Source organism: Juglans regia, chromosome 14, assembly GCF_001411555.2.
Source record: "Juglans regia cultivar Chandler chromosome 14, Walnut 2.0, whole genome shotgun sequence".
Taxonomy (NCBI): Eukaryota; Viridiplantae; Streptophyta; class Magnoliopsida; order Fagales; family Juglandaceae; genus Juglans; species Juglans regia.
Window position 1 is genome coordinate 25,120,597 of NC_049914.1, and position 15,573 is coordinate 25,136,169.

General features: G+C 36.7%; 3 protein-coding genes across 4 annotated transcripts; 1 reads left to right on the forward strand and 2 right to left on the reverse strand.

Moving 5' to 3' along the window:
- The first annotated feature begins 1,628 nt into the window (after positions 1-1,628).
- Positions 1,629-3,318, forward strand: LOC108998684 (NAC transcription factor 32-like). The gene is made up of 3 exons (XM_018975336.2): positions 1,629-1,878; positions 2,369-2,655; positions 2,851-3,318. Exons 1-3 carry the CDS (start codon positions 1,629-1,631, stop codon positions 3,316-3,318), a joined length of 1,005 nt encoding a protein of 334 aa, XP_018830881.1.
- A 2,063-nt stretch (positions 3,319-5,381) lies between these two features.
- Positions 5,382-9,465, reverse strand: LOC108998731. Its single transcript, XM_018975418.2, has 3 exons — positions 9,351-9,465; positions 5,914-6,014; positions 5,382-5,788 (listed from the first exon to the last, which is right to left on the reverse strand). Exons 2-3 carry the CDS (start codon positions 6,005-6,007, stop codon positions 5,643-5,645), a joined length of 240 nt encoding a protein of 79 aa, XP_018830963.1. The 5' UTR covers positions 6,008-6,014; positions 9,351-9,465; the 3' UTR covers positions 5,382-5,642.
- A 2,005-nt stretch (positions 9,466-11,470) lies between these two features.
- LOC108998678 lies at positions 11,471-15,341 on the reverse strand. 2 transcript variants are annotated; one of them, XM_018975328.2, is made up of 4 exons: positions 14,158-15,341; positions 13,051-13,347; positions 12,254-12,664; positions 11,471-11,974 (listed from the first exon to the last, which is right to left on the reverse strand). In XM_018975328.2, the coding sequence occupies exons 1-4, from the start codon at positions 14,611-14,613 to the stop codon at positions 11,591-11,593; spliced, it is 1,548 nt and encodes a 515-aa protein (XP_018830873.1). In that variant the 5' UTR covers positions 14,614-15,341; the 3' UTR covers positions 11,471-11,590. The 2 variants fall into 2 exon arrangements, with proteins under 2 accessions (XP_018830873.1, XP_018830874.1); XM_018975329.2 differs by having other exon boundaries at positions 12,254-12,655; positions 14,158-15,340.
- Positions 15,342-15,573: the final 232 nt, after the last annotated feature.

Here is a 15,573-nt window from a genome sequence, read left to right on the forward strand (position 1 = left end):
AATATAGACGAAACTGTATCTATTGATATTTAAAATTAACAAATTGTATGAATTTAAATTATAATTTTGTTGTTCATTGTGGATCGACAAGTAACCAATTTTTCATATTTTTTCAATACTAGTATATATATAAACTCCAGTACGTCAACAAAACAGCCCAAACCCAATTGTAAAATAAGGCCATAAACGTAATATCACTCCAATTTACCAAAGACAATATTTTCATTTTGTAAACCAGACTTCACTGAGAAGAGACGAGCAATGCAGTGATCCTTACTGTGAGGCTACGTGTGGTGGCGGTTTGGGTGGATCTCGACGGCGGCGCTACTGGGTTCAACGGTGGTGGGACTTCTGTGTGAGAGAGTGAGTGATGAGAGAGAGAGAGAGAACGGAGAGAGGGAGAAAGCACTGTGAGAGGGGAGGAAAATACCGAGGTGGGTGGTTTGTCGTAGGCTATGCAACCGTGAGGTGGGAGGGGTGGTTCGTGGTCGGTGTCCCATGATGGAGAATATTTTTCCAGCGAGTAGCGGTTGCCAAGCCGCTGAGATATTCAAAGGTGGTTAGAAACGTGATATCGAGAGAGAGAGAGATAGAGAGAATGTGTGCAGCGGCAGCGGCAGCGGCCTAAAGTGTTCTTACTGTGCTTGAACTGTGGCAACCGTAGGGTGGAGGCTTGGGCGGTGTTTTCTGTGGATTTAGATGGCTGAGGAGGTTTGCGGGATTGACGTGCATGGGAAGAACCGATGCTCTGTTTTTGGTTATGAAAACAGAGGATTTTCTGGGGACGTGCGTGGGTGGCCGAACATGGGTCGAGCGTCGATGGGTGGTTGTTTACAGTGGCTGTGTTGAAAAACAAAGGGCTGTTGTGCGTGGTATTGTTTTGGTTTACGGTGGGTGATGCAACCAACGGAGAGAATCTGAGAGAGAGAACAGATAGCATGAGAGACATGGATAGAGAGAGTTTGTTGAGAGAGAACTTGAAGGGAGAAACAAGTTGAAGAGGCCTGGGGAGGTGGAACTCTGGGACGGAGAAAAAATGGGGGAGAGGGACTCGGAAGAGGTAGTTGTCGAGGAGAGGGGGGGAAAAAATTGAAAGGATAGGGGATCCCTTACCTAAACGACGTCGTTCACCAAAGGGGCTGCCGACTGGGTAATACATGTACATTCAACGTACAGCAGCTTAAATATGAACGTGTCAATTAAATTATGTTCCAGCTGGCCATAACAGAAGTCTGATATAGATCTTCCACAACAGAAGTCTGGCCATAACAGAAGTCTGATGTTCCAGCTTAAATACCCGAGTCTTCAGTAGATAAAGATCTTCCACAACAGAAGTCTGATATACATCAATATTTAAATTCAAATTCAAATATTCTATATAGATAAAACATCAGTTCAAATAGATTTAAATTGTAATTGATAACGTCTTGAAATCTATATATACAAACTATATTACTCTGTTTTGGCATTGAGAACCAAAACAATCTATACACTTCGTAGTTTATTTCATGAATTGAATACCTTCCGGGGTCAAGAATTGAAGTTCAAAACTTGAAGTCTAGTATTATACATCAACACTGCAGTCTTGTAAGCCGAACCTAATGAACGATTCGGTTACCCCACAAGCAATGCCGATTGATAACCCTCCAAATCAACCCCAAACCTTACTCACACCAGTATTTTTTGATGGTTTCCATAATCCCAGCATCAAGGAGTTGGAAGAACATCTCGGACATTATCCTACTGGATATAGGTTTTGCCCAACAGATGAAGAGCTCGTTGGGTATTATTTGGAGAAAAAGATATCGAACCAAAGACTGCCGGTGAGCCGGATCGTGTCGGCTAATGTATATCTTCACAGACCCGAGTGTCTTTCAGGTACTTTCGTCAATTTTAATATGAGCTAGCTACCTAGAGATTATATATATATCGTGTATTTACGTCGACCGATATGATCATCATATTCATGGGCATATATGTTTTGCTTGGAACTACTGCATCCATGCGTTTTTTTTCTTTCTTTCATGTCGCACGCGCGCATACAGGCAAGGCGTATATAAATATTTATATATATATATATATTAACATGTTTTGATTGCTTTTAATTTCAACATGATAGGGCAGCTATTTGCATGCAAGTCTATTTATTCCTACAATATACATGCTGTATCTATGATCTGGTCATGTTGGACCATGCAAATAAACAAAAAAAACATTAACCATGCGATTGAAGATGACTCTTCGTCATTGGATGCATGTGTTTGTATACTATTTTGTAAGTCATTGTTTTATTATTATATTTTTTTTTATAATTTTGTTGACATATTATAGTGCAACTCAAACTCTATCTTTCCGTTCATATTCAAAGAGATATTCAAGGATTATGGACAAACGGATCATTGGTACTTTTTCACTCCAAGAAATCGAAAGTATCAAAATGGAAATCGTCCAAATCGATCAGCCAATGGTGGATATTGGAAGGCCACAGGAGCTGACAAGCCAATCATCAACTCCTACGGAAAACTAATCGGGTTTAAGAAATCATTGGTTTTCTACATAGGAAAAAATCCAAATGGTGTCAAAACAAACTGGATTATGCATGAATTTACAGTGAAGAATCCTCCTCGAAACAAAAGGGAAGCAAATGACATGAGGGTATCTTGTTTTTCATCCTTAAATATTTCATATATTCTAGTTTTCTGAATTTTATTTTAGTGTTGACGTTCTTTTTCAAACAAATATTCTTGTACGTAGTAATATTGTCTTGTGTATGATTTATTTCTTTATTAAAAAAAAATATTTCATTCTTAAATTACTAATTGACATCATTAAATTATGTATACTGTCCAGTTGGATGACTGGGTTTTGTGTAGGATTAAGAAGAAAATCAAGAAATTCTCCAGAACACGTGTTGGAGGGGATGTGGATCATAATGAAACATCTATCCTTGATGATTCGGAGAACAATGATCAGACTCCTTCAGGTTTGGAGAATGCCATTAATATAGATCCTGAACCAATGGCAATTGCCCATGATCAATTCAATAGTAATCTACATGATGATCAATATCATGAAGGAGCATTGGTTGATCCTGCTCAGATGGTTCAACCTGCAATTGACTGTAGTCCTCCAGCTCCTTTGGTGGATTACACAGAGAATGTCTTTGAGCCAGTTTGGAACCCTACGTCTCCTGATTCTGAAAACTTCAAATATTTGCAAGATTTGGATTTCGATTACACTGATACATTGTTTGCGGATAATTTGCGGCTTCCTGATCAGAATAACGTACCATTCAAAAGACTCAAAATGTACGTTTGACTAATCTTAGGCACTAGGTTGTATACTAGCCAACGACCGATCGATAAGGATTAATCAGCCACCTTTGGATGATTTAGTTTTGGATTGTTGTAATTTTAGTTAATGAATTTTGAACTTTTAACGGTTGTTTCCTATCTAGTAATCATGGGTATCATCTTTGTGGAATAGTCTCATTTTCATTTTCATTTTCATTAATGCATGTGGTTTATCTTTATAATGATCTTGGTATTTGTAGATATATATGATATATGGTTTACACTTATCATGTTCGTTTGGCTTTTATTTTCGTTACATATATATTATTAGATGTGCGAGTGGTTATTTTTATTTTGTGTATCTTACTAGCTCGTGGGTTTTTATATGGTCGGTTCTTATTGAAGACCAACTATATTATCGGACTCCAAGCCTACTTACTCAAGAGACTCAAGACTTGCTGAAACGGTTCCTATTACGTAAGAGTAGTAGGATATGGTGATCATGTAAATCAAGTATTTGAATTTTAAACGTTATAGTTATCTTGTATAAATCAAGTATTTGAATTTTAAACGTTATAGTTATCTTGTATAAATCAAGTATTTGAATTTTGAATACTTGATAAATAGCCTAACGACAATAGAGAGTTAGTTGTTCTATTTTTACCAGTGATGTATATAAACTCATCTATGTATACGTTCAAAGTAGTGGAAAAACACTTTAGTACAATCTCTATTTCATTATTCTACAGTTCTCTATAGATTTCTTTTTTATTTTATTTTATTTTATTGTACATGTAATTCCATTAGATAGCATTTGTGAGCTAATTATTTTCATTCAACCTAAAATATTTCTTAATTTGTTGTAGGAGTGTGCAACCGGACCTGGATCCGGATATCCAGTCATAATCGGATCCGGATTCGAATTATAAAAACTGGGCGGTTATTCGCCCAGATTAATCCGAAAATAATCTTGGCGGATAAGTAGATTCAATCCGAATATCCTGATTTTTTTTTCCTGTTTTGGCTGTAAATCCGGATATCCGGATTGTATCCCGATTTATTAATACTTTTTTAAAAAAAAAAATAGTTTAAACTTTAAAAATTATAGCACTTTTTTTTATCATATCATGTTTAAATTGTCCAGATTATTTTTAAAAAATAATTTAAACACTTTAAAAGTTTTTTTTTAAAATAAAATAAATAAATAATAATGCAAAATAAATAAATAAACTTTTTATTCATCATCGTGGAAAGTCCAAGTTGTGGAAGGTTCATGAAGAGGACCCAACTGCCGGAGGATTTGAATGTGGAACAAACCAAGACGATGGTTGCTGACGGCATGCCATGCTCAAGATCATCATACCCAAAGAGAATGTGAATCAGCCACAAGATCAGATTGAGAAATAACTCTGCGATAATAGCCAGCGTCTCAGGACGACATCGTGGCTGCTTTTTCTGGTAGAATATAAATATATATATATATATTTATATATTTCTTTGACGTCAAGAGTCATATATGTGTGTCACATGTATGCATGTGTCGAAGTTCGGAGGATTTCTTTTAGATCTGTGGTTGGGCTATGTTTTCGTCGCTACTTTAAATATAAGCTTATTACGAAGATAAAGACGATGCTTAAATATCACTACAAAAGCATAAAGACGATACTGAATTTCAAAAAAAAAAAAAAAAAATACTGAATTTGGATTTTTTTTTAAAAAAAAGGGACCCATTACGGATAACCGAGTCATAAAACGGAATCCATAAACAGATCCAGATTTCTCACAACCGTCTGCATACACCCGGATTCAGGATTTCAGACTGAACCGAAAAAAAAATCCAACCCGGTTCTACAACCCTAATTTGTTGCAAAATGTAAAAGGTTTTTACCAAGTATAGTTTGTAATTACTGGAATAAAAAGCCATGGAGTTATACAGATGGCCAAATTCACATTATTCTCCATCCTCAAATATGAAGCAAAAAGGCTGCAAATTGATGTGCGAAGGAAACGTTTTTGGGGATGACACCTGCAGCTTAATCCCAGATTTCATAGTTAAAGACCAATAATAAGGAATGGCACTCTTCTGCAATAGAGCAAATACATCAGACATTCCACACTCAAAATATGAAGAAAAAAGCTTGTAAAATCATCTTTCGACATCCAAATGATAAAAAACAACTATCATTCTGACAAAGAAATGCCCTGACTTGACGACAGTTATTAAGATCCGAACCCAATATATGGGTGCATCATTTAATGGAATACAGTAGAATTTATGAGCATGGCTTTGCAAGGCCTATAACAAGAAACGAAATTCATTCGAATGATTTGCCAAAGATGCAAGCTTCACTATTCGGAACGGGGCTTGACAATGAAGTTTTGGCGACTGATGGGATTCATCACAACAGGAGGCCCGGCAGTGCGAGGCCAAGCCTGGAACTTCTTATCCGTTTCTTCCCACCATTCCTTGTTTGAAACGGTCTTGGGGGTGGTACCTGGTAACCAAATTAATAACTCTGTCAAGCTGCAAAATGATTGATATCTGTAAACTAAATAATCAAGAATTTATTTATTTTTATAAGTTTGATTAATAAAGAAAGTTGTCACCACCAGAACGTACCACCAAATATCTTCCTATCAGCAAGAAAATAGTCACACGTATACGCAATTGCAAAAGATCCCAAAATACCTCCTATGATGTACTTCGCTGACATTTTTGAACTGTGTAAGAGTTACGAACAAAAAAATTGTCACAAAATGTAAAAGGAAGATAGTGCTAAAACTCAAATACCAGCACCAGCCTATTTCGTCCCAAAGCATAGAAAGATTGAGCTGAATTCAAGATGAAAATTATACAGTGGCTCAACACAACAAAACATCACAAAATGTACATTGAAATTAATTGTAAACAGAAAAAAGAAGGATGCTAATGCAAATTTCTGGTTTCTTCCCCTATCCAATCTCTTTGCATATCACTACCCATTTCCAAAAGAGATAAACTGGAGTGTTGTATTTGGAGTGCTTAAAAAATATGATTTGGAAATAAAACAAATATATTGACTAAACAAGCTTCAAAGCAACTCTACTGAACAGACATACAGAAAATATATGAATAGGCAAAACTCCAATAAAAAATATTAAAGAAGTACAATTTCTGAGTTAAAGAAGCAAGAGTTAAGAGGGGGGAAAAAAAGCCAGCAATAAGACACACGTTAAGCACTCAAGATAGTGGCAAAACTTTTTGCGTCTTTACCCAAAAAAGTGTTCCACAAAATATGAAAGAGCAAAAGGGCAAATAGAATATGATTCAGAGAACTGCATAATTGAATGTGGATAATTAAGACAACAAATAGTTTATTCAATACCTCATCTAAGTAAGTCTCTATCACCATCCAGTGTCAACACCAAGGACCAGGGACGGGTCACCAGGACCAGCCCCGCCCACCCCAGGGCAGGGCGAAAGAGTTTATACAAGTTTTTAACCAAGTGGTACCCCACCCGATTGGGTTTTCACCTGCCCGTGCATGTAATCATAGTATAAAACCATCTTATACCTAAAAATCACTACCGCCGCCTCCTCCTGCTCCTCTACTCCTTCCTTCTTTCTCCTTCCTTCTTTCTTCTTCTCTTCTTCCTTCTATCTTCTCCCCTGCTCTCAGATCCACAGTGCTGCAGTGTGTCTCAAATCTAAGATCAGATTCGATCTTCGATTGGCTTATCTGAGCAAACATCAGAGCTCATCTTTGGTGCTCAGATCTGATCTTTGATAATCTGACCAGATCCAATCTGTTCAAATCTGATCCACTTGGACGTCAGATCTTATATAGATTTACTGTTCAGATCAGATCTTATTTTATTGTTTGATTTTGAAATGGGCTGTCATTTGATTGGTTGGATATGGTTACATGATGCTGGATCTGGCTTTGGACAGAGTTTTGGGCAGTAGGTTGGACAATCCACCCACCCGTTCAACAGGTACGGGCAGACAAGGGGTGTGGGCTGGGGGTAAAGTGGCCACCTCACCCAGGTATGATGGGTAGCGCCCCTTGTCAGCAGAAATTCTGATAATATACGAGATTCTCTAGTTTGGTTTATCAAAGAAAGAAAAAAGATCTCTCAAACTTCAATGGGTGACTATAAAGTTAGGATACACATTCCAAAATAGGGCGGTTTCAAGAGTTTGAATCGTGTCGATGGAGAACCAACTCATCCAACTTGATAGCCATTTCGCCCAATTCCATAGAAATAGTAGGTTATGAATTATGAAATTTAAAGTCAAGCCAAGTATCAGTTTAATTGAGGCTAACACATGAATCAGCTGCCCCAAATTTATCTATATATATAAAATAAAAAGGGGCAAACACAGATACAGATTGAAAGTTCTGATCACCTACACCAGTAGAATGGATCAACATCCAGGAAATTAGGGGAAAATAAGAACAATGGCATTTGCACATAATAGCTTAATGACTACACAAAAAGCATCAAGGGATATGCTACATTTCGGATTCTAGAAAGCAGTAAATTTACATTGAAAAATAATTGGCATGAGACTGTGAAACCTTGACAAGGCATCTCGTGCTTAAAGTGCCATGGGAAGAAGGACATCTCTATGTTTCTCATTCCCAAACCACTCGGAATGCTTTCCATCTCCAACAGAGACACATGCTTTCAATTTATTCACATAAAACATTACACCCCCCCCAAAACAAAAAAATAAAAAAAAAAACCTTTACTACTGCTTTCAATCAGAACCTGAACATTAATAAATGAAGCGAAAACACAGTAGGCATTTATATACCAATATGTCAAGACTCCGCTTTTCTTTTTCCTAACACCAAAGCAGGACAAAATGAATACGGCCACTCTGTATAATTTTCCAGGTCGGACCGAACATTTAATTCACTCTATTTCCAGCTTTTCTCAGCAACCAAGCAGACAATTCGTTTCCCAAATAATTGGCATGAGACTGTGAAACCTTGACAAGGCATCTCGTGCTTAAAGTGCCATGGGAAGAAGGACATCTCTATGTTTCTCATTCCCAAACCACTCGGAATGCTTTCCATCTCCAACAGAGACACATGCTTTCAATTTATTCACATAAAACATTACACCCCCCCCAAAACAAAAAAATAAAAAAAAAAACCTTTACTACTGCTTTCAATCAGAACCTGAACATTAATAAATGAAGCGAAAACACAGTAGGCATTTATATACCAATATGTCAAGACTCCGCTTTTCTTTTTCCTAACACCAAAGCAGGACAAAATGAATACGGCCACTCTGTATAATTTTCCAGGTCGGACCGAACATTTAATTCACTCTATTTCCAGCTTTTCTCAGCAACCAAGCAGACAATTCGTTTCCCAAATAATTGGCATGAGACTGTGAAACCTTGACAAGGCATCTCGTGCTTAAAGTGCCATGGGAAGAAGGACATCTCTATGTTTCTCATTCCCAAACCACTCGGAATGCTTTCCATCTCCAACAGAGACACATGCTTTCAATTTATTCACATAAAACATTACACCCCCCCCAAAACAAAAAAATAAAAAAAAAAACCTTTACTACTGCTTTCAATCAGAACCTGAACATTAATAAATGAAGCGAAAACACAGTAGGCATTTATATACCAATATGTCAAGACTCCGCTTTTCTTTTTCCTAACACCAAAGCAGGACAAAATGAATACGGCCACTCTGTATAATTTTCCAGGTCGGACCGAACATTTAATTCACTCTATTTCCAGCTTTTCTCAGCAACCAAGCAGACAATTCGTTTCCCAAATAAAGCGCAACAGTAAAACACGAACAAACCCATTTCAAAGCATGCAGCAAACACTTGAGTCCTTTAAATCAGCCAAAACATCTAATATCAGGCTATGAGATTTATGAATTCTAGGACTTCTTCAGCACAAATCAAACACCGGAAAAGGAAAATTACATCGACCAGCTTATCTTTCGAGAGAGACAAGAAAGAATACGCATATGTGTGTGTGTGTATAGAGAGAGAGAGAGAGAGAGAGAGAGTGGCAATCCCAAGATGAAATGAACTCACCGCGAGGGTTTCCGATCTGAAACTACGACGGAAATGGTTGAAAGACTTGTTCGAACCTTCTGGCATCGGTCTGGGTAGGTCGCCTTTATAAGACCCCCGTAAAAGGCTGGTTGAAATGTTTAGTAGCCCATTAGATTCGACCGCGTGGAACTTGATACCGTACTAATCTCAACTCATTTCAATTTACCATTATAATTTTTTTAAATTTTAATATAAAATATAATAAATAACTCAACTTTTTCAAATTTTAAAATAATAATAATATTAAAAAATAATATTTTAACAATATTTTATCATCTCAACTCAATTCAACTCATTTCAACATCCAAACACAACTTAGGACTCGTGGCCTAAGCTTGAAATCGGAATCGGGTTCGAATCGGATAACGCATCGATTCAACAAATTCAATCAGACGAATTATTATTTTAATATTGATAAGAAATATTAAAAATTATATAAAATATAATGTAAATATTTTATATTATATATAAAAAATATAAAATATAAATTCATTAACTAATTTTAATAAAAATATTATATGAATTTAAATAATTTAAATAAATATGTAATTTAAGTACATGGTAAATATAGTATTTTGTGCATAATCATAAATTTAATATAAAATACACATTCATCTCCTAATTATTTTGTTCAACTAAAGAAAATAAAGAATTATATGTTCTATCTTTCAATTTTTCTGTTATTTTTATTTAATATAATGATGAAAAAGTTAATATATATTTAGTTTTAACATATTTTTTACAAGAAACTAAAAAACAACTTACTTGTTAGACAACTTAAAAATAAATATAGTTTTCAATCATTTAAATCAGTCTAAAATCGGGTTAGAATTGACCTAAATTGGTCGATTGAAGCGGTTCCGTTCACTAAAATCGATTCAATTTTAATCGACTGAATCAATGCAATCCTTATAAGATCTCATGCAATCTTTAAAGGAGGGTAATTCGCATGCATTAATCCTTTATATCCAAACATTTTTTTTTTTTTTGACAATTTGATTAGGCTAAATGTAAGTTTTATAATATTAAATAGAAAGTTTTTAGTTTAAAAATTAATTAAAAAGTCTTAATTCAATTCAAAGAATCTTAACTAAAAGTTTTGCTAGTCATTTAAAAAAGAAAGAAAAATAAAACTTAACTATTAATGTGCAAGCAAAGGAAAATGGTCAGAATCGTTGTAAGTGATGTGTGTTTATCATTTTTCTTAAATGATTGTTGAATAAAAGAAACATGACAAATAATTTTTCAATCATTTAATTACGCATTATGGAATGATAAGAAAATGACAAATAAAAGAATTAATTATGAGCAGCATTCCTCTAAAATGCAATTGACCTCTTTAGATTTATTTGTGATCATGGTCATTTTGATTTCCTCTAGATTTTTTATTCAGTTAATTTAATAATCAAACTATTTCATTGAGAGAACACTATTTCATAAGCAGAAAGCTTCACTGGCCTAACATATACAATTATTTCTTGCAAAGCTAACTCAAAACAATCTATCGTTGGAATGCTGAGAAAATCCATCCAACTACATGTCAAATGTGTACGCTTGAGTATGAAATGGGCCATTTCCACTCTCCACTCTAGTTGTATAGGACCTCTTTCTCTTATGTATTGTATTTGATCCGGGAGGGCAAAAAATCATGAGTTATAACTCTGAAGGATGGCATGAAAAGCTCCATTGGCTCAAATCCCCTGATGTTTTTGCATGTTTTTGAAGTCAACACTACCTTTTACTTGATAGTTCTTTTATCTACTTGTAGAGTTGTGAAAGGGTTCGGTTTCTTCACAACTATGTATTAAACTTGCAGAATGATGCACAAAAGGCTCCATTGATTCTTCCCAAAGCCAAGTCTTGTGCTGTTGTGATACAAAGTCCCATAACTTCAGTAATGCTAGTTTAAGAAATTTACTTGGCAGATATTTGTATAAACTTTTGCAGATCATGAAGATTCAGATGCATCTTAACATGTTACGGCTTGAAGTAAATACTCGTGTTGCAATTGATGCCTTCTCCTTCAAGTGAATTCTGCTATGCCCATTTCTTTTTTATTGAAGTTGATATCTTCATCTCAAACTTGCAATAACACAATCAACAAAGAAACTCCCTGCACTTGAGATAACGATTTGGATATAGAGTGCTACACTTGATATAGTTAGACAAGAAGAATTGCCCCTAAATGAAGATACTGAAACTCTTATCACTCAAAAGTTCTACTCTCTATTGAATGGGAGGGGGCAATGCAAAGGGGAAATGGCTTTGCTATTTTGCCTCATCAACAATGATGAGTTGCCAATATCTTGAAAAGGTAATCGTTTTGGAGCCACAAATCCACTACTGGATGTGGGTGCTTTTCTTCTATCCCTTGAGACCTCCCTACTGGAATTGTTACTAGTATAATGATTCTCCTTCAAGCGGCAAACCAGTACTCGCTTCTCTGTCTCATTTTGTGCATTTTGGGCTATTTCGGGTGCCCTAATTACAGAGTTTTGCTCCTTCCTCATCCATTCGAGCTCCTGGCGAAGCTCAGACATTTGCACTTGTAGCTCACTTGCTCTACTTTCAGATGATAGAGCCTTCTGTCTCCATTCTTGCACCTATTGAGAAGAAACATGATATCTTAATAGCATGAAAAAGTAAGCTGATGAGATAATTAGAAAGCATGAGAAATGCAAGTTTTCAGGCCTAACGTCGTGAAAGAGTACAGCATAGAGTGATGTTTGCCAGAGAACTACATTAATTGAACCTCAAACTAGCTGGAAAGAGTCATTGTATAAAAGCTCAATCTAGCTGCAATAAAATCAAGAGACTCTACTGGATAGATATTGAGACAATAAACTGGACAGTTGGCTATGGTTTTCTGTACGAAATCTTACAGTAGAGCATAGGGATTGGATTTGATGATCAGAATTGAGAGCACGATCTTCCCAAAAGTCTCGAGAAGCCTCCAACTCTTCCATCTCTTTCCTCACTTGCCCCAGCATTTCCTGCATCTGGGACCATTGCTCTGTCTCAACTCGTATTTGCTCCACAATTCTTAGCACTATATCCTTGCAACGTCCTGAGCATAGGTTATCTTCTGGGGACTTTGTCTTTTGTGGAGAAGAAGGATGTGCCTGATCAGGTCTTATTCGGGTAAACTCAATCCTCTTCAAAGAGGAGGCAGAACTAGCAACTGATTTTTTTGCTGTAGAAGGCATTGATCTATACTCCTCTTCCATTCTGTCCAACAAAATGCCCATTGAAAATGCTTCCATTTTCCTTCTTAGGATGTCCACCTGCAGAGTCTTTCAGATCAATAATACCCTCTTACTGATATGGATGGGAAATGTTGAAAAAAGTTCATAAAAATAAACTATTAATGTCAATGATGTTGGCAGGTATTATTTTAATTATATCAACCAAAAGGAGGATATGTGAATTGAAAATGAAAAAGCTTTTACTTAGTTGCTTACAATTGACCTTAAATACTCCATAGATAGTCCTCGAGACCACAAAAAAACTCCACTCCACTCAACTTTTCCCTTTCAGAAACCATAACAGCATAAACATGATGATTCGAAATTATGAGTTTCTTCCTTTTTGTTCTTATAGGGCAGTCAAAGAGTAACAATATTTGAATAAGCAGTCTTGTGCTATAAAAAAAAGTTAGTAAGATAATCTTCATTCTTACATTGCATTTTCCACTTGAAACAAAGCTCTCTTCCACTCTACAACTTGTTCCCATTGACAAGCTTGCTGCGGCCATCTCCTGAATATCCTTCACACATATATCATCCGATGTTGCTCCGAACCTCTCTAGCCGTCTCTGAAGAAGAGACACCTGTTTATCAAAATTACTACAGTTCCTAACTATAAAATCCTTTACTCCTGAGCTCCTTTGCAACTTCTCTAGTTTCTCTTCCAACTCTTGGATCTCTTCCACCAATACCATGCTCACATTCTTTCCTTCACAAATCTTCTTTCTTCCCTACAAAGAAGAAACCAAGCACCAACCCCAAGTTACCAGATGAAATTCAAATCAAAACTATTTTGCTGGTTGCAGAAACAACTAACAAAAAAATAAAGCAAAAAGAGATTATATTTTTATAAAGCAAGTGCAAATGGTCACAAAATGTCCCAAGTTCCATACAAGAGAGGCAATAACTGATAGCAACTGTTATGAAGAGGAACCTACCATTATAGTTAGGAACAAAACAGATTAAGCTAAGCGATGATACTCTTTCCGAACCAAATTTTGTTTCTTCTGCTCTCTCACGATCGATATTACACTAAACAAGCCGAAAGACAACCCTAATTACATCTTGAATGTGTCACTAAAGTTTCAGACAGCCATCTATCCTTGGGCCACTTCCACCAGTATTAATGCGACACGCGAGTATGGATGGACCAGTAACGCTGTCCATCCATATCATCCGAGGGAACTTCTGTAAGCTTTCAGCTCAAATGGGACCATTACTCAACCAATTACCAAAAGCTCTAACCAAATGGGACTTCGGTCTCCTCCATCTTACGGTGATTAAACAGAGAAGTAATCTGCTTAATTTCCTTGAAACGGACAGACTAGAAGAAAGATAGAACGAAAGAAGCTGATAATAATCCAATCTTCACTGGAGACTTCCGTTTAACATTATTATTCAAAAACTTATTATTATTCTTATCGTTTCATTTCTTTTCTGCAATTTCTCAGCAGCCGAACAGACCACCCAAAACTCCTATAAACGAATACAAGAAAACCAAACAAACAGAGAGAGAGAGAGAGAGAGAGAGAGAGACTAACAGAAACCAGAGTCTGGACAGCCGATCTCAAAATCTTCTTCATCTTCACCCGGCTCCTCTCCAACTTCTTGACCGCAATCTCCTTCTCCATCCTCAGCAAGTTACACTCAGCCCTCAACATCTCTGCCTGGAACCTCCACTTCTCCTCTACCACACTACCACCACCACTCTCGCTATTATCATCCTCAGTTTTCACCCTCCTCCTCTCACTTTCCCCACCACCACCACAGTAGTCCAACAACACTATTGGAACCCCAGTTCTCGAAAACGCGCGCTCCTGATCGAACAACACCTCCAGCCTGCCCTTACGGTCATGCCGGGCCTCGATGGATGCCGGTTTTGTAGCAGCAGTCTTGGGAGGTCTCCGCCGAGGCCGGCGAGGCAAGTGGAGAATTCTTGGAGTTTGCGGTTGTACTGGTGGGTACTGCCATTTCGTTCTTCTTGTTGCTGTAGTCATTGACCTTTTTTCTCTACGTACGCCACCAACTTTGTTAGTTTTTGGGTTCGAAAATATGAGCTTTAACTGCGTTTTGCAGTATCAGTGGACAGCGGTTTTGGGTTTAGTTTGAGACTGAAAGCGAGACTTTGGACTTTCGTAACACGACGAGAGAGCTTTTTCGTTAAGTTTTTTCGTTTTGGTTTTGATAAGGGGTGGTTTTTTCGTGAGGTTTCGGGAACACGAGGAGAGAAAGAGAGAGGGAAAGAGAGCTGGAGGATTTAGGGGTTACAGCCCGCAGGCGTGCAACCTCGTTGAGATGAAAGAATAGTGATTCCCAATGAAAGCTGTAATCTTTTTGCTCAGTAAATATGAGTACTTTATAACTTCCAACGTTAGACCTAATTAGTAATTAATGTATGGGAATTCGAAAAATGATCTGCAATAGGAGTTTTTTTTTTTTTTTTCCACTCTGTTTTATGGCCAACTTGCTGATCAAGTAGCAAGTTCAGATTTTTCAGATTCATGAAATAAGTTTTATGGCCAACTTACTGATCAAGTAGCAAGTTCAGATCAACTCCATTTACACCCTTCTCTTATTGACTTATTTTCTCGATTTAGCTTGTTAGAAGCCCAAAAGGAAGCAAACACCGCAAATTAGTGTTGTACTGCAATGCTAAATGTGCAGCAAACAAGTTTTTAAACACGGAAAAGATCCTTTTGATTTGGGGTTTTTTTTATGGGGCTTGGATGATTCTTGGATTTCCATGCAAAATGTTGCAGAAAAGAAGAAAGAGCAGTAGGCTGAAGTTGCAGAAGGAGATAATAGATGAGGAAGCAGCCGTTCCAAATTGAGGATTTGCATCTGAGTTCTTGTGACTGATTATATTAAACATGTAATCTCCAAATGGCTTGAAATGTTTGCAGTTGCCATCATGTAAATGAGGTATGCAAGCTAGGTTTATTTCAAACTAATAGCCT

Coding starts and splice junctions, on each gene's coding strand:
- LOC108998684 (XM_018975336.2), top strand. CDS start 1,629: ATGCCGATTGATAACCCTCCAAATCAACCCCAAACCTTACTCACACCA. Junction 1,879..2,368: donor CAGACCCGAGTGTCTTTCAG/GTACTTTCGTCA, acceptor TCATATTCAAAG/AGATATTCAAGGATTATGGA. Junction 2,656..2,850: donor GGGAAGCAAATGACATGAGG/GTATCTTGTTTT, acceptor TATACTGTCCAG/TTGGATGACTGGGTTTTGTG.
- LOC108998731 (XM_018975418.2), bottom strand. CDS start 6,007: ATGTCAGCGAAGTACATCATAGGAGGTATTTTGGGATCTTTTGCAATT. Junction 5,789..5,913: donor TGATAGGAAGATATTTGGTG/GTACGTTCTGGT, acceptor TTTGGTTACCAG/GTACCACCCCCAAGACCGTT.
- LOC108998678 (XM_018975328.2), bottom strand. CDS start 14,613: ATGACTACAGCAACAAGAAGAACGAAATGGCAGTACCCACCAGTACAA. Junction 13,348..14,157: donor CTGTCCAGACTCTGGTTTCT/GTTAGTCTCTCT, acceptor TCTTCTTTGTAG/GGAAGAAAGAAGATTTGTGA. Junction 12,665..13,050: donor TTTCAAGTGGAAAATGCAAT/GTAAGAATGAAG, acceptor TTGATCTGAAAG/ACTCTGCAGGTGGACATCCT.